The sequence below is a fragment of the Pituophis catenifer genome, unplaced genomic scaffold, assembly GCF_029215685.1.
Source record: "Pituophis catenifer annectens isolate HBS135680 unplaced genomic scaffold, rPitCat1.0.hap2 SCAF_3, whole genome shotgun sequence".
Taxonomy (NCBI): Eukaryota; Metazoa; Chordata; class Lepidosauria; order Squamata; family Colubridae; genus Pituophis; species Pituophis catenifer.
The window spans coordinates 172,808,253-172,833,720 of record NW_027256883.1 but is presented as its reverse complement, the minus strand read 5'-3'; the positions used below and the strand labels follow the sequence as shown (position 1 = coordinate 172,833,720).

At 37.2% G+C, this 25,468-nt stretch overlaps 1 protein-coding gene across 4 annotated transcripts in view; it reads right to left on the bottom strand.

Annotated features, from left to right (window-relative positions):
* The window catches only part of LOC139315353 (membrane cofactor protein-like), a 61,844-nt gene extending 42,540 nt beyond the window's left edge, over positions 1 to 19,304 (bottom strand). For 3 of the 4 annotated variants that reach the window (XM_070941561.1, XM_070941563.1, XM_070941562.1), the window contains exons 1-6: positions 18,920 to 19,304; positions 13,933 to 14,118; positions 10,166 to 10,354; positions 6,822 to 6,921; positions 5,356 to 5,450; positions 4,748 to 4,942 (exon numbers count right to left, since the gene is read on the bottom strand). In XM_070941561.1, coding sequence (XP_070797662.1) covers positions 4,748 to 4,942; positions 5,356 to 5,450; positions 6,822 to 6,921; positions 10,166 to 10,354; positions 13,933 to 14,118; positions 18,920 to 18,992 — 838 coding nt within the window. In that variant the 5' untranslated portion in view covers positions 18,993 to 19,304. The remainder of the gene's footprint in view (positions 1 to 4,747; positions 4,943 to 5,355; positions 5,451 to 6,821; positions 6,922 to 10,165; positions 10,355 to 13,932; positions 14,119 to 18,919) is intronic. The other variant, XM_070941564.1, reaches the window with a different exon arrangement.
* Positions 19,305 to 25,468: the final 6,164 nt, after the last annotated feature.

The window sequence follows — 25,468 nt, the reverse complement described above, 5'->3', positions numbered from 1 at the left end:
TGTGAAACCAAGACTGAATGATTGCTTCTATTAAGCAATCATTTATTTATTGCTTAATTGCTGGGTTTTATTGCTGGGTCGCTTCTGACTAACAAGTTTCTTTAGTTGGCTCCATAGATTTTCAATTGGGTTAAGGTCTGGGCTATTCCCAGGCCATTCCAGCAGTGGAATATGGTTATTCTGAAACTCCCCCCAAAAAAGTGGTGTTATTAGCTATCAAACCTCAAAAATATACTTTTTCCAAATTGTTTCCACAATTTTGGCCACTACTATGAAACAAGGTAAATACAGCTTGGAAGTTATATAATTTATTTTGGAGAGGATTGCATTCCCCTAGTAAGAATAGAACTTAATCAAGTTTATTGTGGATTTACTCTTGTTACTGGATTCCTGTCACTGGGTAGAAGAGCCTGTTAACAATTTTGGCTTATACAACAACTCCAGCCTTTTCTGATAGAAATAGTTTTGGGTTAATCGCTTAAAAATGAAATTAGGGGTTCCTTGAGGGTAGTTTAAAAGCTGCAAATGGCTCACAATTCTACATTTCTGTAGGATCTGCACTAATTCATTTAGCCATCCAGTCATTTTAATAAACCACTGTTGATTTCTCTGGTCCTAAACAACTTTGAACTAAGATTTTAATAACTTCTAATAGCTCTTACATCCTGATAAGTGTACTGTAGATTATTGATATTGTAACGCAGAAGTGGGCATCCTCAATTATGGTCCCCTGTTTCCCCCAAAATAAGATATCCCCTGATAATAAGCCCAATCGGGCTTTTGAGCGCACAGCAATAAGGCCAAGCACTTATTTCAGGGTTCAAAAAAATATAAGACAGGGTCTTATTTTCGGGGAAACATGGTACTAAACCATATGAAATCAACTCCCATACCTGTTCATCAGTAGACACACACAGAACCCAATTGTGGAATGTTTCTGCTATATATTAAAAGCTTATCTGTTTGCCCAGACATTTTGGTTTTCTCTCTTATCTATCATTAGCTGTTCTGTAGTTTCTTAACAGTATACCTTATTGTATTTATTTAATGCTTTAATCTATTTTTAGATGTTTAAAAAGTAAAATGATTTTTAAATCATTTTTAAAAGTACACAAGTAAGGCAGCTATGATTTGAACAAATTTCAAAGCCTCCCTCTTCTACGATAGAAAGATGACAAAATTGTTAAGTATCTATTAGTTTTTCATTGAGTTCAATTTAAATTTTTATACCTATGTGCTGGGCAAGAACTGAGAAAGGCTGACTAAAACTTGGGAATTCCAAGCTCAAAGATCAAGGCTGATGAATATATAAATCCTGTGGCATCCAGCATAATCTGGAGAAGGCTATATCAACATTTTGTAATGGGAAGACAGATTAGTTAACTCAAGGAAGGAAATGTGCATTCAGTCATTCCATTGAGTCATCTATGTTTGAATAAAGGAATGCATGATGATGTTTCAAATAAATTTAGCTTATGAACAATCATTGACACATGGACTTTCAGGAAAGCTGATACCAAATATGTGATTTCCTCTAGTGTGATATAAAACAAGCACCAATCCTGTTCAATAGGTCACATATTTTAAAAAAAAACAATTAGTTCTTTCTAAATAGGGTGGACACTCTATTGTTGTAACAAAAAAAAAAAAACTTACTTCCACACCCTTCTGTATTCTTAGCCTTATAAGATTACTTCCTGATTAACGCAACAAGCATTTGCTGCTAGAAAATGAGGTGATGATCATGACAAATCAATAGATAAGCTGAATGTTGCATTGGAATGGCAAACAAAAAATTTGTGGAGGATAATGATATAAATAAATAATTTCAAGAATGATAAATGCAGTCCCCACTGGATAGCATTGGAATAATACATTATCCAAGTATCATTTAATATATGCCTCCAGCATATAAAATAAAAAATTGTGATACAGGTTAATGGACACATACCTTAGTATATAGCAGGGATGCCCAGCTTGAGTCCAAAGACTACAATTAGGTCACATAAGTAGCCCTTAACAGGCTCCATCCCATGAATAAAGACATAACCTTTCTGAAAATGTTGAAACCACCAAAACAAACAAGCCTTCGGAAAAAAATGGAAATGTTGGGGAAAATAGAATTATATGCAGTATCCATTTCTACACTGTCCTTTACTGATCTAAATTGACACTGCTGTTTTAAGAACATACAATGCACTAGTATAATTTGCTTTGCTCATATAATAATGTTCATATTATGTTTACTACCGGTAATTGATTTTATATTAAAGTATAAAATTTGATTTTATATTAAATTATAAAAGTTTCCAGAACTTTTAACTAGTGTTCTAGAGGTTCTGAAAAGTTAGCAACAAAGTTCACATGCAAATCAGGCTCCCTTTTTAGTGAAATTGGCAATGCCTGCTGGAAGCACAGGTTGTCTTCTGCATACTGGAATAATAAGATACTGGGTATACTGAGAAAGGTCTTCCTGTTTTCTATTATAGAAAACATTGGGAGTCAATAAAAGATACTGATGCATGGCATTTTGTCTTATTGCATTCAATTTCTTACAAAAACGTTCATGTTTCCTCTCTATTTTTTCCATTTTTCCAGAAGAAATGTTTCTAAAAATAAACGTTTTTTTCCTTCCAAGAACCTTTACTTTTACTTTTCCATTGGTAAAAAGAGAAAAGTGAAGGATCGGAATAGAATAAAGATGCAGAGTGAGAATTACAGAAAAGCAGACATTAATATATGCCAGATGCCAAGCATCCAGATTTTGATCATGTGACCATGGGAATTCTGCAACAGTCATAAGTGTGAAAAACAGTCATAAGTATTTTCAGTGCTGTGGTAACTTCAGTCATTAAACAATGATTGTAAGTCAAGGACTACCTGCACATCTGGGTACAAGCAATTGTATAAATTCTATTGAATTATTTAAAATAAATAAAAAAATATTTTAATTTTTGCCATTCACATTTCATTCTGTCCTTCCTTTTGCATTCTTTCTTTAATTATTCTATTCCATATTTCTTTGATATTAGTGTAACTCTTGTCCCACAGTGAGTTGTCCTGTGGCGAGTTGGTGAGTTGTCCTTCAGTGAGTTCACCATGGGGAGTTGGCTGTGGCAAATTGTCATAGACCCAATGTTATTGTTAGAAATACCTCTGAAATGGGTGGGAGATATATAAGAAATTCGGCAGGATCGAAAACTATGCCTCTGATTCCCCATACATAGTGTTGTGGCTCTGTTACCTGACCCTGTGTAATCGGCAGGAGAGGACTCCGAGAGTGAAGGAGAGGAGTTGGCAAGGCCTCCCTCTCCAGGACCCTCCTCTCTGGCAATGCCTTCGGTGTCCGCCGAAGGGCAAGAGATAGGGCCGGGGCCAAGCACGTCCACGCAGCCACAGGTGGACGGCAGCGTCGCAGAGATAAGCGCGCGCAACAGAAGAAAAGGCATGCCAGAGATTAGGCTGAGTCACTGGACCACACCCCACAGGATATAAAAGGGGGTGAGGTGGCCATTCAGACTCTGTGACGGACAAAACTAACTACTATCAAGTCATATTGCATCTTTGGAAACAACATTATCGGCCTTGGATTTATTTTACGAACTGGACAATTCTTGCCTGTGGGTATTTTGTTTATTGAGTAAAAGTTCTTGGCAAGCAGCTACTGGGTTGCTGCCAGTGCTGTGGAGTTGGAGTCAGAGTCAGAGTCAAGGAGTCGGAGGAAATTTGGGGTATCTGGAGTCGGAGGTACAAAAACCGAAGAGTTGGAGTCGGAACATTTATCTCCCGACTCCATAGCCCTGACAGTGCTGTGGAGTCGGAGTCGAAAGGAATTTTGGGTACCTGGAGTCGGAGTTGGAAGTACAAAAAACTGAGGAGTCGGAGTCAGAGTCGGAACATTTATCTCCCGACTCCACAGCCCTGGTTGCTGCCAAGCATCTTATCGGAAGAATTGGTTGTCTGCCAGTTTATTTAACCCCCGGCTGTCTGTTTGTGTGTGTGTGTGAGATGGGGACAGAACACATAGCTCTTTGGAGACTACTGAAAGAGAAATGCAACTTTCCATGGACACTCAAGGATTTAAAATTTGGATTTGGATTTATTTTCCCAGTTGATGACCTGATATCCTTTGAAAACATTTCCTTATATTATACCAAGGAAGCTTTTAGTGCTAGATAGTATCCAATAAAGGTAGAGTTAATACTAGGCTGATGAAAAAATATTTCTTATGCTAATACATATGGCAAGCCAAATGTTAAAAATTACGCAGTGTCTAGAATAGCACTATATATTTATTAAAATATTTAAAATATTTTAATTTTCTTACACTTAAAGTTAAGTACATATGTTTGTTACATATAGTTGTATTCAACAAAATATATAATGTTTATTGTTAAATCCAGGAGTGTCATTTTGCATATGGAAGGGATAAAGAATTTTTCTTACTTAGTATAAAATGCTTTAATGGGGAAAAAGGAACAAAACTCCAAAGTATGTTTCTTTGCAGAAGCTGCCCATGTTATCTGTGGAACAGCATCACTGCCATACTCAATGTATTTCTTTCTTTCTTTCTTTCTTTTTTTGTAAACTTGGGAAAGTATCTCAGCATAAAATATTAAATATTATACAAAACATCAAATTTAATAATTCATATTTTACACGTTTTCCTAAAAATAATAAAAATTACTGATTAAAAAGTAAAACGCAATTCAACTTAGTAAAAAAAACCCTTGAGGTTATATTTTACCTTTGCATTCAGGAACAGACCCTCTCCAGATCCCAGTTTTATTATCTTCAGTTATACAATGCAGAAGATTATCCCCAGAAAGTGAAAAGCCAAGATCACAGATATAGGTTACATTTGAGTTAAGGGGGAAAGTTCCATTCTTTCCTCCAGTATAAGCTCCATTCCTTATTTCTGAAGGAGGAGGACAAGTGGGCCCTAAAACACAGACAAAATTTTGTGATTGGTAAAAAATCTGCCAAAACAAATGGACAATTATTTTTTCTAGGAGAGGAAACTGGATTGTCTGTCTGTCTGTCTGTCTGTCTGTCTGTCCGTCTGTCCACCCACCCACCCATCCATATCCAAGAAAGAAAGAAGAAAGAAAGAAAGAAAGAAAGAAAGAAAGAAAGAAAGGAAAAAAGCCATAAATGCTCACATGACAGCTAGTTCCCTATATTAGCTTTAATCCAATTTCTCAGCATCTGAAACTAGTATGAGGAGCTGCTAAATTTAGAGGTGCTCCAGTGGGATCCCAGACTGTTCTAAGCATTTCATACCCATTCAGTCCCCCGCTACAATCCCCAGGCAAATCCTGGGCCAGGCTGTTCGAAAGAATTAAAGAATCTTACTGAAACATATTGGAGGGTTTGGTTTCCATACGACTGTATTATTAGAACGTGAACGTGATAAGCATTGGCTTGTAGGTGATCCAATTAATTGGTACCTCAAGAAAAGAAAAAGAACATAATACATTTTAATCTCTTTCTCTTTCAAAAGATTGGAAAATACCATGGATAGCCAAGAAAACATATGTATTATTGACGTTTACTGCCTTATTTAAAGCATAAATTATCAGGGTCAAATTACAACATTTTGGGAATATTATGTGAAGAAACAGATCCCTTGAGAAGTCCATGTTTCTGGGATAGGAGAAAAGAGGATGTCTCAATTACAGCAGTGATGGGTACACTATTGGGAGACATGAAGAATATGTAAGCAGAGATAGATCCTCTTCCTTCCTTCCCTCCCTCCCTCCCTCCCATCCTGGAGAGAAATTGTTTCAATTTCTACCCTCAAAACAATGTCATAAAGCATTGTGTCCAGAGCGCTGGCACATTGCACACCAGAACAATTAGACACGAGGACAGTTTTTTTCTCACATGCCATCACTCTGCTAAACAACTAATTCGCACAACACTGTCAAACTATTTACTAAGACTATTACTATTATTCTTCTCATCCTTCCTATTACCTATCTTCTTTTCTACTTATGACTATAATCTTGTTGCTTGTATCTTTATGATGTATAGTTTTATTTAGTTTCCTAGTATGATTTTGATAGCTTATTTAGTATCCTATGACTAAGTGTTGTATCTTAGGATTCATGATGAATGTATTTATGATGACTATGATCATGATTTATCATTTATATCTTTAATGTACACTGAGAGTTTATGCACCGAAGATAAATTCCTTGTGTGTCCAATCACACTTAGCCAATAAAGAATTCTGTTGTGTTGTGTTGTGTTGTGTTGTGTTGTGTTGTGTTGTGTTCTATTCTATTCTATTCTATTCTATTCTATTCTATTCTATTCTATTCTATTCTATTCCTCCCTCCCTCCCTCCCTCCCTCCCTCCCTCCCTCCCTCCCTCCCTCCTTCCTTCCTTCCTTCCTTCCTTCCTTCCTTCCTTCCTTCCTTCTTTTTTCATATTTGCTTACATTGGTAAGAAGAAATCTATTCATTTCACAAGTGGCAAAAAAGTCCAACTCCACTATAAAAATTCTCATCCACAGCAAAGAAAACTTGGGAAAACAAATCATGAAAAAAATCTTTTTTTTTATTAATCCTTTTTTTTTATTCATTCCTTTTTCATTTACTATTTACTGTGCTCATGCCATGTTGACCACTTGCAATGTCCACGTGCCCTCCCTGAGCCTTGCTACATCTGTCTTGCCATTCATGCACCCTTTCTCTGAGTCTTTCTGCTTTACAAGTGCATCACTTAGCAACAAAAATTCCACTCTCAATTGCTGTCTAAAATAAAGGACAACTTGTATCATAATTAGACTTTGCTAAGCCAACTTAACACACACCCTTTATTACAGGTGAAATTTACTTCTGCTTTTAGCAGGAAGTCTGTTAGAATAATACGGTCACCATTTTCTGGTCTCCCTGGATCACCGCATGATTGTCCTAGGTAATAGGAAAAAAAATATTGAGAATTAGTATTATTCTATGGCTCTGTGCATATATGGCTCTGTACATATATAGCAATAAAAGATCATTTCAATCAGTCATAAAAAAAGCTTATACATTTTCTTGGGAGAACAGTCATAGTGGAAAGACAAGCTAATTTAACGTGATCTCATTGCGAACCGGTAGTAAAGGTAAGTAGAATCCACCCCTAGAACATACAGTAGAAAAAGTAGTTGAAAATATTGTGGGGTTTCTGAATAAAAACTGATAAACATTCCAGATTTAACTGTGGTTAAAAAAAAAAAAGAAAACATGGATAACTGATGTAGCAATAGGGTGAGATACTAGGTTAGAAGACAAAGTATTAAAGAAGCAGAGTATCAAGAACTGAAAATCATAGTTAAAAGATTATGGGCATAAACTGGCTATGTTATTCTCAGTGGCTATTGGTTATCAGCCCACTAGTCACCATACCAAAAATTCTTGCACTTTGACTGCACATTGACAAAACCTCCATTTGTCAATTACAAAAGGCCACACTGCTTAGATAACCAACATGCTATGTCAATATATAACAGCATCCTAGATTCTTGAAAAAACTCAATGCATACGAAGGCCAATACTAGTTAAAGAGCTGGCAGCTGTGATTTCCCATTGTTGTGTATAACAACAACAACAACAACAACAACAACAACAGATTGTCATTTGGAACACAACATGCCAGATATCACAGTTGTTGAAAACCGTACAACTTACTGATATCGCTGTACCAGGAGACACCAAAGTGCAAGCAAAAGAAGTGGAAAAAATCATGAAATATCGTGACCTGGCCATCAAAACTATGTGATTATGGATGAAATAGTGATACCCATTGTCATTGGGGCACATGGTACCATGTCCAAGAATTTTATAAAATACATCAAGAAATTGCAGCTTCCTGCAATAACACCAGCAGAACTGCAAAAAACAGCACTACTTGGAACATCGTACATTTTAAAAAGATACTTGGTTAATACTTAGGATGCTGGCAGCAACCCGTATCAATCATCAGCGCCAATCAATGATATTTGTAATACATTTTTAAATGTTCAGTTTACTGAGTTTCATGTTTAATGAATAAAAGAGATGATGATAATAATAATGTCTTTTGGTCATTTTTGTTTTTCTTTTTAATATAGTGTCGCCTTTTTTCAAGAAAATAATTTATCACTATTTATCATTTTACTGAGCTGTCTGTTGCTTCCAATATTTGTATTCTGTATAAAGTTTAATAATGATACTCAGGTTTGAAATTATATAATATACCAGGTATCTTCAATCGCTTACTGAATTATTGTAAAAATTATTGGATTTGTAATCCCTCATTTTTTTCCTCTGATTTTATTGTATTGCCGGTATATTGCATTGTTTTTGTTGTGTTGTTTAATTGTTTCATATTGTTTTATTTGTTTGTTACCCACCTGAAGTCATATATATGAGTAGCTATATTAATTACTTTATTATTTATTTATTTATTTATTTATTTATTTATTTATTTATTTATTATTTCGATTTCTATACCGCCCTACTCCCGAAGGACTCAGGGCGGTGCACAGCCAGACAATAAAAACACATCCATACAAAATTTAAAAGTAGAATAAAATCAAATCAAATTAAATAGTTTTGGCTCCGACAAATTTAAAACCCCGAACTGTTTAAAACCAATTTTAAAATTGAATATATAAGATATTAAAAGATATTTAAAAATTGACAATTTTTTATGAAAGAGAGAGAAAATTAGGCCAGGCCCGCCTGGTGAAATAATAAGGTCTTTAAGGCGCGGCGGAAGGTGCGCAGATCCGGGATCCTCCATATCTCTGGGGGGAGCTCGTTCCAGATAGTAGGTGCCCCCACAGAGAAGGCTCTCCCCCTGGGGGCCACCAGTCGACATTGTTTGGCTGATGGCACCCAGAGGAGCCCCTCTCTATGGGAGCGTACCGGCCGGTGGGAGGCTATTGGTGGTAGTAGGCGGTCCCGCAAGTACCCAGGTCCTAAGCCATGGAGCGCTTTAAAGGTGGTAACCAAAACCTTGAAGCGCACCCGGAAGACCACTGGGAGCCAGTGCAGCTCGCGCAGGAGAGGTGTTACATGGGAACGCCATGTTGCTCCCATTACGACCCGCGCGGCCGCACTCTGCACCAGTTGGAGCCTCCGGGTGCTCCTCAAGGGGAGCCCCATGTAGAGAGCGTTGCAATAGTCCAGGCGGGAGGTGACAAGGGCATGAGTGACCGTGTGTAACGAGTCCCGATCCAGAAAGGGACGCAACTGGCGAATCAGGCGAACCTGATGAAAAATCCTCCTGGTCACGGCCGTCAAGTGCTCTTCTAAAGATAGCCATGAATCCAGGAGGACGCCCAAGTTGCGCGCCCTCTCCGTGGGGGCCAATGATTCGCCCCCAATAGTCAGTGATGGCACCATTATTCCATTATTATGGAATAATAAAGTAAATAAATAATTTAATAAAATCACTGATCTCCATTCTGGAACTTAACTTAAATTACATATCAAGAGGAAAATAGTAATAGGCATTAGGCCTAACTTGAACTATAAATGCAGACATACTGTATAATAATAATAATAAAAATTATAAATTAATGAGTATCAAACGGAAGTGCTTACATTTTGTAAGTGTCACTAGCACCCTATAAACAGAAAAGATTATCTCAATTACTTGTGCTTGAAGATGAATATAATCAACCACCCTAGATCACGCTTAGATTCTCCTTTCTCACTATGGAAGATATTATTCAAACCTGAATCAGAGCCATCAACCCTCACATCTCCTAGTGCTCAGGTTTCTGGCAGAAATAAAATAATAAATCTGAATAAATATTTCATAAAAGGATAAAAAATTAGTCAATATCCACCAGTATTCCATGAGATGAAAAACATATGCTATAATTACAGTTCACAGCCAATCAGTAAGCAGTTCCTCAAAAAGCAAATATTTTAAGGGTAATAAAAAAATAAAGATGCCAATAAAGCTGCATATGATATCAACCAAACTAAAAATATAGTGTGTATCTATAAGTCTTTTAAGAGCCTCAGAAGTGTAATTCAGGAACTCACCATTATAAATATTATTAATTAATAGCACACATCAGTTGGCCTTTGTAGGATCATATCTGTGCGAAATCATTACCAAATGAATCAGCAATTATTCAATGCAGTTTTGAAGGTAGTTTCAATGGAAGATCCTGACCTTTACAAAAAACTGGGACTGGTGACCAGGTATAATCCGAAAGGCAAGTAATAGGAGGCCTTTTTGGACGACCAGGAATGTGCTCAGCGCTTCGGTGGCAAACATGGTGCACAACTGTTCCCACAGGATAAAAAGGAAGAAATTCCTCCACTATGCTAAATCTGGTTGCATATGGACCCTCACAGCCACCTGTGAACAAAAGCAGATGAAAGTTTATATAAGAAAGGTTTTTTAAAACTTTTTTTTACTTGTTAAAATATGTGTTATGTATATTTATTATGGGTTGACAACTGATAGAAGAAAGGGCATACAAGTCACTAGCTGCTATATTTAACCTCTTCCTGGCAGCAATCTCACACCCAAGAAATGAGTCTACATTTCTTGCTTCATTCTGATTTTGATTGCCCCACCCAGGTGACTCCATAGAATGACACTAGGCCAGGGGAATGTGGTTGAAGGAATGATGAAAACCAAATCACAGTGCAGATATTGAAAGGAGGTAATAAAAAAATAATACAGAAAGATGTCTGAAACAGGAAGAAATGTTGTTCAAGATAAGGATCTTTAATGTTTTATCAGGTTCATACCATCTGTGTTTGGAAACTATTAAACAGTATTTAGAACAGATTTCATAAATGTGGAAGATGAAAAATATACTGCCTTTTATTGAAATTCTTTTAGAGAAAAAAACATTATTTTGTTTATATTTTGTTATTGTTTGTATTCGGTTATTAAGCTTTTTTATATTTTATATTTTATAAGGTTGAGGATCCCTTATGCCTGAGACATCCCATGCTTTGCTTAATAACCCACACTGTCACTTAATGACTGTAACATGGAAAGCAAGGATTGTGATCATTTAGCAAGGTGATCACGAGGATGCCTCACTTAACAACTCCACAACTTATGACTGTAATGGAAAGGCTTCATTATCAGAATCAGAATAAAGCTGGAAGGGACCTTGGAGGTCTTCTAATCCAGATCCTAAACCATTTCAGACAAGTGAGTGTCTAGTCTCTTCTTAAAAGCCTCCAGTGATGAAACACCAACAACTTCTGAAGGCAAGCTGTTCCACTGGTTCATTGCTCTCTCTGTTAGGAAGTTCTTCCTTAATTCCAGGTTGCTTCTTTCCTTGATTATTTTCCATCTGTTGTTTCTTGTCTTCCTGCCTTCTGGTGCTTTGGAAAATAAATTGAGCCCCTCCTCTTTGTGGCAGCCCCTCAAATACTGGAATATTGCTATCATGTCTACCTGTACTTAAATTGTGTATTAAACTGGACAGGTGGAAGGAAGACACTGCCATACCATATTTGATTACTTTTAGTATCACTGTATTTATTTCGTCCCCCTTTTTTTGTCCCACTGTTGTATTTCAGGTTAGTGTTTCAACTGATATTACATGGGTACATGCCTTTTTGCTTGCTTTGATATTAAATGATATTAATACTTCATCTCAATCTTTTTTTATATCTTTATAAAAAAGATTGTTAAAAGGATGGAATCTCCACTTAGTATACATGTCTTAATTAAGTTTTTAAAATGAGATGAGAAATTCATCTATATATTAGTTCAGTTTAATAGATTAAAATACAAAAGAAAAAATAAAAAAATAAAAAGACAAAATAAAACTAAACAAAAACATTATAAATGTGAATTGAAAAGAAATAAAGGATAAAAACATATTATGTCCCCCAGTTGAACAGACACATCTATTGCAACAATAATAGTTTCCCTCCTTACAAACTAGTTCAAAATTTATAAGCTTGTACATCTATTTGCAACCCAATTGATACATTATATATATATGAAAGGAAAAATAGTTAACATGTTAAACAACAGCAAAGTTTAAATTCAAAGTAATCTGCTAACAATCTGTTATCGCAATTATCTCTTAGAAAGTCTACAGGGGTTTCTTATTTACTTAAATACTCTTATTTGGTTCTTAATAGTGAAATCTTTCCTTAGGTTTTTAATTGGAAACTTTCCCAACAATTGCATCTCATTTCCATAGTTCATATGTCTCTGATGTAAATATCTCTCTGCAACGTCCAGTGTTGAATTATTCTCCTTGACAACATTACATTCCTCTTGCCAAGAAAGTCCAGTCTATCCTTCATTATATCCATTAGCTCAGAATTTTCTACATTCATTCTCCTTTCAATCTTTTCGGCCAGATGTATATTTTTCAAACCAAACACTTTCTCTTTGCATCTGACAGCAAAGATCAGGTTCTATTTGCTCAAATTGCAAGATTATTTCCTGCTTTTGGATGTCATCTTGAGTTTGCAAAACCATTATTGACCCATTGAATTTGTTGTTTATATTTTCAAATAAAACCTGTAAGTTGGAAGCCTTTTTTTCAGATGTCTCCCAAAAAATCTTATCTCCTTTTAGAGGCATGAGAAATACTTTTGTTCTCTCTTCAAGCACAAGAGAAACAGATAAATTGGAAGAGCTTCTACAGGGAAAGGCTCCCCCACCCAGGGTTTAAAAAGGGGGGATTTTTCCATCAAAAATTTAAGAGATAAATATTAGGGGGTGTTTTAAAAGAAAAAAGAAGAAAAAGCTATAGAACAAGCAAAATTTATAGTATAATCCTGTGTAAATATAAATTCCACTGCAAACTTCCTTACAGCTAAAACATAGCTTAGAACTTAATAGTAAATAGTAAAAGATCAGAAAAAAAGGTGTAAATGTCCAGCAAGGGGTTACAAAATAGATCAGAAGTCAACTAGTCATAAATTAAGAGATTTTAAAACTTCAAAAAGTGCAATTAAATCCCAGGCAAGAAAAATGAGCAGCTGAAGGGAAAAGGTGATAAGAGATTAGACCTTCTGATCACTCCTTATTGAGAACTGTGGGCATCTAGACCTCTTCTCTGTTTGTTTGTGCATGATTGTCTGAATGTCGTCTTGGGTCCTATCTAGTCTCCCCTTCAAAAAATGGAGAGCAAGGCCACCAAATAATCAGCTTTGGTGGCAAAATCAGTTGTTCATTGGTAGGAGAAAAAAAAATCACCCTCTGTTCAGCCAGCCATCATGGGGGAGGAGTCAGTAGCAACTAGAATCTTAACTTGCATTCAGGAATACACTGGCAGTCAACATATATCCTATTGCAGCAGTGTAAAATGCGAGTACTGAGATTGGCCAGTGAACATACAGACCACTGCATACTGGACCAGCTCAAATTTCTTCTTGATCTTCAAAGGTAGCCCCGTGTACAGTGAATTTAAGTAATCCAATTGGGAGATGACAAGAGTGTGAATGACCCATCTTCAAAGAAACCTGTTCCACATACGACTTCCACTACTGTAATAACTGAAGCTGAACAGAACCCCTTTTTCCACACCAGGAAAAGAAGTATGGGGAGACCAAAAGAGAAGAAGGAACAGGTTGGAAGAAGGAGCAACTGCCAGGCAGTGTCATCAAAATCTAATGTTTAAAAAAATTGAAAAGGGGGAATAGGGGTGGGAGGAGAAGAAAAGACAAAATAAGGGTAAAAAAAAAAAAAGAGGCATGGAAAAAAGGAGCAGAAAAATTGGAAGAGGAAGTAGAGAGGAAGCAAGAGAAAGAAGAACAGAGCAGGAGAGTGAGGAGGTAGGGAAGTAAAGGAGAGAAACAGAATTCAGGAAATGTGCCTCTATATCCTTGTAAATCAAATAAATAAATAAATAGCCTAAGTACTAGATAATTGTTAATTACTCCCTTCCTTTTAATAACCCACAGGTGATATAACAAGAAAATATAAAGAAGATTTTAAAAACTTACGCTCACAAAACTCTTCCAATGGCTTCCATCCTTTGTCTGGAGAACAAAATGTCATGTATGGTTTGGTATGATCCTCTCTATAGTCAGGAAGACATGTGTAGACTACTGACTCATGAGGTTTGTAAGTAGATTTAATAGGATCAAATGGCCTAGCATTTTTCAATACTGGTGGAGGTCCACAGTCACCTAATTAAAGAGAAAACATTAATTTTAGTCAATTTGCAGCTAGTTTGCTCTGCAATATTTTCGATTATATAATAGAACAGTGGTTCTCAACCTTTTCTTGACCACAGACCTCTTTTAAATACCTTTTGTGACCGCGGACCATGGCCATGGAGCCCCAAGACTTAACATTTAAATCATAACATTTCTTCAAGCCTTCCTGGACCCCCTGTGATGACATAGCGACCCCCCCAGGGGTCCACGGACTACAGGTTGAGAACCACTGTAATATAATATATCATAATATATTTATAATAGCTGTATGCAATAGAGAATGAATTTTGTTTATTTATTAATTGGAATTTATTTATTACTTTACTATATTACTAGCTTCAAACGATATTTTCAGCCATGAAATCAGCACAATAAAACAGTAAATTTATTGTTGTTATTCAGTCACAAAGTTGGGTCCAACTCTTCATGACCCAATGGACCATAGCACATCAGGCCCACCTGTCCTCACTGTCTCCCGGAGTTTGCCCACATTCAAGTTCATTGCATCAATGCCATTATCTAACCATCTTATCCTCTACCGTCCTCTTCTACTTTTGTCTTCAATCTTTCCCAACATCAGGATCTTGTCCAATGAGTCCTCCTTAGGTATTTGAGCTTTGGTTTCGGTATCTGTCCTTCCAAAGAACAGTCAGGATTGGTTTCCTTTAGCATTGACTGATTTGATCTTCTTGCAGTTCAAGGGACTCTTAAGAGTCCCTCTCCAACACTACAATTCAAAAGCATCAATTCTTCAGTGCTCAGCCTTCCTTATGGTCCAACACTCAAATCTATGTTCAAATTTGAACCAAGTTTACTAGGTCAGCCATCCTTTTAGCTCTGAGAATCAGCCCTCAAAATCCAAAGGCAACACAACTGAGAATTGCTGAGACTTCTCTATTGCTGAAAATTTTGTGAATTTAAGTGTATAATATATATCTGGAGGAACCCCTGCCTGGGGAACACTACACTAAGTCATTCTAGGCAAATAACTATTTACCTAATGAAATATAAATTACTCTGGAAATAGATATGTGGCTTGAATTAACATTCAGCAACTTTCCGGGTATATATGTGAAATAGTAGGAAAAACTATTAGGGAAGACGGTATGTCTTTTTCATCAGCATAGTACCAGAACCCATATCCTACATACTTGTGTCTAAAATATTCACCTAAAGTATTTTATTTCCATCAATTTCCATTATTTGCCTCATGCCATAAGTATGTAAATGGTGTAAACTTATGTGAATGATGTAAGTTTGAATTTAACAAACATTCAGAAATAACAGACACACCCTCTCCTCAAAATTATTACTGAAATGAAGGTTGTACTTTCAAATACTAGTCTACTACTAGTGGAACTTTTGATAAAAGAATTATCAGTGTCTTCTGAGAAGCAGACCTTATGGGAAAAATGAGAACCTCCAGCCACAGATTCCACCTGGTCAACCATGCCCCACAGATGGACATTGAGTTGCAAATCATTTTTTTTTAATTTTAATTTAATTTGTATACCGCCCTTCTCCCAAAAGGGACTCAGGGCGGTGAACAGCCAAAATTAAAATACATACAATACAGAAGTTAAGATAATTAAAAGAGATTAAATCAATCGGCCTCCCAATTTAAAACCCCAAGTCTATAAAATTTAAAAATCCCATTAAAAACCATTTAGGCTAGGCCGGCTTGCTGGAATAAATAAGTCTTCAGGGCCTTACGGAAGGTACGGAGGTCTGGGATCAGTCGTATTCCAGGAGGTAGCTCATTCCACAGGGCGGATGCCCCCACAGAGAAGGCTCTCCCCTTGGGGGCCGCCAGCCGACATTGCTTGACCGACGGCACCCTGAGGAGTCCCTCTCTGTGAGAGCGTATTGGCCGGTGGGAGGTTATCGGTAGCAGCAGGCGGTCTTGTAAGTACCCTGGCCCTAAGCCATGGAGCGCTTTAAAGATGAGAACCAACACCTTAAAGCACACCCGGAAGACCATTGGGAGGCAGTGCAGCTCGCGCAGGAGAGGTGTTACATGGGAGCGCCACATCGCTCCCATAATCACCTGCGCAGCTGCATTCTGGATCAGTTAGAGCCTCCGGGTGCTCCTCAAGGGGAGCCCCATGTAGAGAGTGTTGCAGTAGTCCAGGTGAGACATGACGAGGGCATGGGTGACTGTGCATAAGGAGTCCCGATCCAGAAGGGGCGCAACTGGCGTATCAGGCAAACCTGATAAAAAGCCCCCCTGGCCACGGCCGTCATATGCTCTTCTAAAGATAGCCGTGTGTCCAGGAGGACCCCCAAGTTGCGAGCCCCCTCTGTGGGGGTCAATGACTCACCCCCAATAGCCAGCGATGGCACCAGCTGGGTAATCATACCCCATTTTAAGGTTTTTTTTAGCCAAAAAACATTACAAAGGTACTCCAAACATTCCAAGATTGTGGCTTTTCAGACTTCTCTGTATCTTTGCTTTCTCATTCAGATAAGATGACAGTCCAGTAAAGTTGGCTGTCAAATCCATTGAGGCAGTCAAACTCAGGAAACAAGAACCATTTGGATTTCTGGAAATATTTATTGCCAGTACGGTATTGTAGCAGAAACCTGAAAGCTTGCCAAAGCCACTCTCCATATTACCTTGCATTATCAAACTCTTTCTCATGTTTCCCCTCTCTCCTGGACTAAGAAATCTTTTCTGCAATGGCCTTCCTTCCTTCTTTGTATTCTTAAGGCCTGCTAGTTATTCCATCACAGTGGCTGAGTAGTAAGTCAATGCCTAGTGTATCTTGAAGTTGTCTCTTCAAGATAATTGGAGTACCATGAAGTTTTGTTTCATCTGCACTAGTTTTATTTACCCCCCATAATTCTAAACTAGGAAAGTAAATTTAGAGCACAGGCAGTAAAATGACCATGTCGGACCAACATTTCCAACATCTATCTCAATGGAGAACACTTCAGAGGGGATAGGTTCTTGTTTTCTCTCTCCAGACCTATTAATATTGTTAAATATTCTGAAATACATCGAGTTTGACAGGAGACGGTAACCTCTGGCTAATTTCATTTTTTAAAATTCTCTCTGCAAATTTATGAGGCACTTTTTCCCAACTTCCTCCTGATCTTTCTACAGGATGTATAATAATGTTTGATGAGAAGATTATAATAGCCCTCCTGAATCAGCACAAGGTTCATCTTAGGTTAGATGCTTCTGTGGTGCTTGTAACCAAGAGATGCTGACATATGTTATTCCTGTTGTTGATCCCCTGCAACTCATATTGCCAGGCATATTATCCCAACCTGAAGATAATATTGAATAATACAATAGTCCAGATAGACCTGCCCTCCAGGAATTTCTCTTGTCCCTTTTTTAAGCTATTCAAATTAATAGTTCCATATTTTGTGGCAATGAATTTCATAGTTTAATTATATATTGTGTGAAAAGGTACTTTTGTGTCTGTTCTAAATGTCTTTCTAATCAGCTTCATTGGTAATCTCTATTCAAGGCAAGAGAAAACTTCTCCCTATCCACACTCCAACAAGTGTGATTTTTAGACACATTGATTATGGATCCCATCAGTCACTCTCTTTCAGAGCTAAATAATCTCAACATTTATTCTGAATTCCCTTTTCAGCTCTATTACATTTTTTTTCCAAATGTAGCAATGAGAACTATACACAGTATTCCAAAGATGGACATGCATTAAGGTTACATGAAGGTGCTAAAGCACTGAAAATTTAACTATTGATTTCCTCATGTAGTACGCCTAACCATAAACAGTTCAAAATTTTAATGACTCTTTTGTGCCTGTGCAGAATCCAGAACTGCAGCAGATGCAATTAACTATAACTGGGTTATGTTCAGGGTATTTAAAGAGTGATTCACAGTTCCAAAATAACTCCAAGTTATATACCATTTTGTCATCCCCCCCCCCCGAAAATACTTGCTTTCCAGGCAGAAGCATTTTACAACAAGTAGAAGCAAATTTAAACAAAGGTGGGATGAGATCAAGGTTGGTAAATTTATATTTGGTGTCCTGAGAGTTCACATCATTGCTTGGTGAGAACTAATACCCTGTTTCCAGAGGTGGGTTTCAGCAGGTTCTGACCAGTTCTGGAGAACCGTAGCAGAAATTTTGAGTAGTTCAGAAAACTGGTAGTAAAAATTCTGACTGGCCCCACCCCCATCTATTTTCTGCCTCCCAAGTCCCAGCTGATCCTGAGGAAATGGGGATTTTACAGTATCCTTCCCCTGCTATGCCCACCAAGTCACATCCACCAAGCCACACCCACCAAGCCATGCCACGCCCACCAAGCCACTCCCACTAAACCAGTAGTAAAAAAAATTGAAACCCACCACTGCCTGTTTCCCCCAAAATAACACATCCTCTGATAATAAACCCAATTGGGATTTTAAGGACATGGCAATAAGGCCAAGCGCTTATTTCAGGGTTCAAAAAAATATAAGACAGTGTCTTATTTTCGGGGAAACACGGGTATTAATAACTGGCTTCACAGAACATAAACTGCATTTTCTTTTCTTTTCCATTCGTATCGATCTTTATGTGAAATAATAATCGTGATCAGAGACTCTCTCCTATGATTATATTTTGAAGATTATTGTCTGAACGGAAGAGAAACAGGGACGAGAACGGAAGAGAAACATCCTTTTTTCGAAACAACCGTCATTTGGAGGATGGGAAGGCAGCAGAGACCGGCTGGCTAACCGTCGAGTAAGTGGCCGTCCAAGCGAAGAGACGCAGTTCCCTCATCCCCTCCAATCCTTCCAGCTACTTACCCAGCACTCCGGAAAACAGCGAGAAGAGCACTAAGATTCTCGGACCCAGGTGGGAAAAGACGTTCCCAAACATCACAGGGGAACTTCTACTCGTTTTATTCTTCCTTTCAAAGAATGAATCTCCAGGGCGCCGGGAATAAGGGCGCGGAACTGCATAGGGGGCGGGCGATAAAGACTAATGTCGGGAATCCCCCGGTGGACAGTAGGCTTAACTAAGGGCTTCCCTGCGACCAGTTGTCGGGGAAACAGGGCGGTGAGTAAGTCAAACTATTGCGAAAGTTCGAATTACGTTGCCCTGCGTTTTTTTTAAATTTCACTCCAATTCTTGCTCTCGTCCCCTCCGAAAGTCTGGCCGTCCTGTATTTGTGGCTCATTGCTAGGCGTACGTTGTTGTCAAACACACATTCTGTCTTTCCCGTTTTCAGAAATCCGGAAATGACTGTTTTACCACACCTAATTGACAGAGCCAAACTCCAAAACCGTCAGTCTATGATACGGGCTTGTTTGCGGGCTTCGCCTTCCGTTCTTTTAAAAGACTCAAATCTTCATGTTTTACCACAAAATTGTGCTTTTTCCAAAATACATGACTGCTTTACTTCCCTTCCACAAGAACGCTAATTCCAGGTTATATCATTACGTAGATATAATGTCTCAATACGATAATCCGAGTTTTTTAAAAAAAATACTATCAATTTTATATGAATTGTATATGAATTTATAATAATAGTGGCTATTTGTTTATGGAGATTTTCAGTGATCCAGGTCATGGCTGTCCCAAAAGTGCTTTTTCAAGAGGCAACTGGACTTTGTGGTTTTTCTTTGAGGAGGTTTCTTTTTCTTTGAAGAGGTTTCACTTCTCATCCAAGAGAGCTGAAGAAGTTTCTTGGATGAGAAACAAAACGTCTTCAAAGAAAAACCAGAAAATCCACTTGCCTCTTGAAAAAGCACCTTTGGGACAGTAGTGGCTATTGATTTTACAATTCCCTAGTGCCTCATATCTCTATGCCATTGTGTTCTAAAGGTGTATGTGATAAAGAATTAAGAAACATGAAATATACTTCTTCCAAATGTGAAGTATGTTTGCAAATTTTATGATTTAAAAATAAAATTATTTCATCAGAAAATATTTTACATTTATTGGATACCCCCACTCAATACTAAGGGGAAGGGCATTAGATTTTGTATATTTGTTGTTGTAAGAAATTTGAATATTTTTCCACTATGATCTGTCTAGTCCAGCTAGTGCCTTGTTTTGGTTTTATATTACTACGAATGTTAATACAAGTTTTGGAAGGAATATTATAGTTAGGGAAGATAATGTGGTATTGAACTTTAATTCTAAACTATGGTATTTGACATCTCACGAAGAATTTTGGAATACACCATAGAGGATATTTTTGGGAATAAGTGTAAAAAATATATTGTTTTGATTTTAAGGAGTGAGTCCAGGGCATGAGTTTATTATTTAGTTCCAAATTGTCTTGTTTTTTAAAATGAAAAGATGATGAATATGTTTTGATAGGGTTTAGATCTTATAAACGTCAGGATTTAATTAATTTATTCTGTTATCTGTAGTAATATGGATCTCTTAAACCCCCCACTCCCCACACTAATTTCTCTGCACAGGTGAAAATCTCAACTCATTTTAATCACTATTATGTATTTAGTTTTTCTTTTTTTTACTATTTAACCATTATATTTTTGCTGGTGCTTTTTATTTCACTTCTTTAAAAATACAAATGCCAATGCCATGTTAGCTTCAATTGTCTGAAAGCTATTTATATTTGAGTAGAGCTATAGTTGGCCCTAAGCTGATAAAAAATACTGTCCTTCATGCCACAGAAAACGTCTAACAGCTAATGTAGTAGACTGATCCAGAAGCAGCGAAAGCTATAAATGTGATCCTTTTAGAGATATGCAACTTTTAGAACAAATTGAACATCATTAGATCAATAAACCATTTATTAACAGCATTTCTGTCTTAACTGGTTGAACTTCACTTTTTGGTTGTTATCTTGTTCAGTACTGCAGCCAGATATTTATTTAATAATTCCTGCACCTCACTAGAATAAAAGGAGAAATAGAGCTGGGTTTTACCAATATTCTGAAGACACTTACAACACTTTTTCTAAAAGGTTCTGGTTATCACCTTTAAAGCGCTCCATGGCTTAGGACCTGGTTATTTACGGGACCGCCTGCTACCACCAATAGCCTCCCACCGGCCAGTACGCTCCCATAGAGAGGGGCTCCTCCAGGTGCCGTCGGCCAAACAATGTCGGCTGTCGGCCCCTAGGGGGAGAGCCTTCTCTGTGGGGGCACCTAAGATCTGGAACGAGCTCCCCCTGGAGATACAGAGGATCCCGGATCTGCGCACCTTCCGCCGCGCGCTTAAGACTCTTCTATTTCATCAAGCCGGCCTGGCCTAAATCTTCCCCCTTTTAAATGCGGAAATTTTAAATTTGTTTTAATTATAGGGTTATGGGTAAGGCGTTTTAAATTGGGGAGCCATTTTGGATTTAATTTTCTTTTAAATGTATTTTAATGTTTATATTATATTTTTTTAATCTTGGCTGTTCACCGCCCCGAGTCCTTCGGGAGAGGGGGCGGTATAAAAATTTAATAAATAAAATAAATAAATCACTAAATTATTTACTCAGTGATTTCATATAGGTATTGAACAACATGGAGGATAAAATGTATTGGTCTCACAATGGCTTCATTTAATGAGGTTGGAACCAATCTTTCTACAGGGAAGAAATATATAGCTTCAGTGACTGAGGTGAGCTATTACTAAATGTAATAAGCCATGAGGAACAAAGGACAGCATAACATAAGGTTAACCAAGTTTTTGCAAACACTTTATTGACATCAATGGGCCTTAAAAACAAGGTGATTCCAAGAAAGAGTGATGGCCCTGGATACTTTTACAAATTCAAGTATTAGAATTGCAGAGTCTTAAGTATAATTAATTTGATCAAATAGTTTGCTTTCAAAGTATTTACCCAACAATGAGCTGCTGAAGTTTTGAATTCTCACTGGGCTGGATTCCCCAAACCACTTTGAGAAAATTCCAGTAGTGATACTGCAAATATGCAATAATAAAGGAAACAAAGATTATTCACCTTCTTCACTACCACAAAGTTGGCTCAATAATGAGTTCTTACTAGAGTTGGTTCAGAGCTGAGTTTTCCTTTACCTTCATTCCAGTCACTTCTAACTTGCTCTTTTGCAAATACTGAGGTACATAGCAAACAACTGAATGGATTTGACATTGAAGATAATGACACTCAAAAATTATTGTTCAACTGGCCTGTTCTTATCTTTATCTGAACTGACACAATTTTTAAAAAAGCTTGCAGTATAAAACCTGTCAGAACTTTCTACAATATATTTCCATGCTGCCCTGGTCTAATAGATTCTCCATTCCTGAGGGGTGGTCACTGGTCAATCTCAATGGGAAGTTATTTGATCATAGCTGGTATAAAATCCTCCACTTTGAGACCACTGTCTTTTTTCCCAATAGAAAATAAAAACAGATCCACAGTGCCACGCATATTGAGCCAATAATAAGTTCAAGAACCACAATTTTCTGAATAAAATATGAGCATCCCCAACTAAGCCAGTCCCAAAATGAATGTTGACATTTTTCAGAACTTGATACTGTTGAATATAGAATTCTTCTGGACCACTTATGAAGGTTGGGAGCTGATGGCATCATTTTATGGTGATTCTGTTCCTTATGGTGATTCTTTTTCCCATCAATTGTCATTGGGCATAGGAGAGAGAATTTGGGGCTTTAGCTTTTACATTATGAGATGATTCAAAGCTCGGGCATCTCTCATCCTGTTTGGCATGTATATGAAATTTCGGCTTAATCTCTTGGTCTGCCAAGTCATAAACACTTTGCTATTCCAGAATGCCTTTGGGATCTAAGTGCTGTTGAGCTTCTGGTGTACAGAATGTTATAGAAATGATAAGTTTTACTGTAATGTTATATTCTGTTTCTGTTATTGTCTGCCATTGTACACTTATGTTATTTTGCATTGACTGTAGGCTTTTGTTCAGTGTGGATTAGCTGTGACTGAAGCCGTTCATAAAATAAATAAATAAAAATCCAGTCATTTGTGAACAATTCTGTGCAGTAGAAGGAAAACTTTTTTTATTATCTAATGGGATTTCAAATCTTGATGGTATATTGATATACTCAAAAGAGTGGGAAACAAGATGATTGTTTTTCTCCAAAGCTTAGTGAGATATTTCTTGAACTTGGAAAGTTTGTAACAGCTACATGTATCTCAAAATATATTTTATTTAGAATGTTTTGCATATCTCATGGATTCCAGGCTCTTAAGGTATGTGAATTGGCCACAGATTAGCTTTTTGCTGCCAAAGTTACAATCTAGTTGGCATGAGAAAAGACATAAAAATGAAGAAATATTAAAACAGGTCAGAAATATGAAACATTTGGTATGTTTGTCAGGTCAAAGAGGACTCTACTGTGCCATGTTTTTAAAACCTGCAAAGTATGTGAATTTGTGAAATACCCAGGTATGTTAGTTTCCAAAGATACTTTAGTTTATTTCTTATGCAGAAAATAGTTCAACTCAAATGCTATATGGATGTCAAATATAATAATGTGAATGTATTAACAAAAGAGACAGAAAACTAAAAAACACAACAATAAATGCACTTTAAAAGGGGGTTATCATAAATTTATTCAATATTATTCAATAATCTCAACAGTGTTCTGGCAGATAGTTTTCAGAGTGTTGCTATATGCTTAGTCATAAACTAAAAGCCATCAACAGAACCACCTTAATAAGCTTATCCCTTGGCTGTGCCATCTAGAGTAGCAAAGTTGGCTTCTGTTACAGCTGATAACAGAGCCTTGATAGTACAATGGTCTACACACCCTGTTATTAACACAGCTGCCTGCAATTTACTGCTGGTTCGAATCTCTCCAAGGCTCAAGGTTGACTCAGCCTTCCATCCTTACTAAGGTAGGTGAAATGAGGACCCAGTTTGTGGGGGCAATAAGCTGACTTTGAATAAATATACAAAAGTATGAAGGCTATTGCTTAACGCATTGTAAGCCGCCCTGAGTCTCTGGAGAAGGGCGGCATATAAATCAAATTTAAAAAACAAAACAAAACAAAAAAACTGATTACTATGTGTTTGTGAATATCCCTCCTTCCTACAGTATTTCCCTTCCTTTTGATTTTAAGTTTTCTTCCAGCAGTCAGAATTTCATTTCAGATGTCAACTGCTCAGTCCTCACGAGTATGCGGTTCTTGCAATACTTTTAATTTTGGGGTTAGAAGTTAAGAATACTAAACCCTGGTCGCATACAAGAGAGATGAAATTTTGCCAACAGGATAATGAGGTGTTTCCTTGTGGCAACAAATCAGGAGTCTAGAAAGTAATTTCTATGAAGAGTGATTGAAGACTTTTAATTAGGGAAGGAGCAATTGCTTCTATGCCGTCTTTCCTTTATTTATTTTTTTGTATTGCATCTGGAAATTGCAAGTGGAGAATGCCTTAACTTCTAATGCATGTATAACATTTGAAACTGTAAGTACATTATAGGTATATATGATGTGTTTATGTTCTTTTGGCAAGGAGAAAAGAAGGCTATGAAATGTGAAAACTGCTGTTATTTAACTTCTTCTTTTAATAAAGCATTAAAACATCAGTTTAGAAGTTGTGGTTCTAACAAGTAGTTCCCATAATCGTATTCCTGTGGGTTTAATTTGGTAAGAGACAGGATGTGCAAAGACCAATTGCGCTGTACTTTGTGACTTGTACTTTACTAGTAAGAAAATAGGAGCAGCTCTAAATAAAGAAGAGAAGGGAATATAGGGGGGGGGGCGGGAGGAAGCAGCAATGTATTATGCTGTGACTCAGCTCACACTAAGCAAAAAAATACTTCAAACAACAATTCTTTGAATGTTTCATCCACCTCGTGATTAGAGAGAACTGTGGAATAAGATAAGTAATATCTGATAGGACTGCTGCAAGTTTACAGAACTCACATTCCTTGATCCAAGATTAAGTTTGCCTGTGAGAGAGAATCTACTCTTTCAGTTTTGGTTGAAAAGGTTTGATATGTGTTTTTTTGAACTTGTTTTTCTGTCTGCAGTAAAAGAATAAGACTCAAACCCACAACAAAGGAGAAATTTCCTGAAAGTTAGAACAATTAATCAGTGGAACAACTTGCCTCCAGAAGTTGTAAATGCTCCAGCACTGGAAGTTTTTAAGAAGAGATTGAATAACCATTTGTCTGAAATGGTGTAGGGTTTCCTGCCTAAGCAGGGGGTTGGAATAGAAGACATCAAAGGTCCCTTCCAACTCTGTTATTCTTTTCTTGGGGAACAACACAAGAAACAAGGATTGGAGCATGAAAACCCAGCTCCACAATATACATGGCCACTCCATTCTCCATATATCCGGTTTTTAATAGTATAGTAAATAGAAGCATCTCAATGAAGAGGTAGCCTTTGTCATACATATATATTACACCTGTTCCATAGGAGAAATCTTCCAAATATT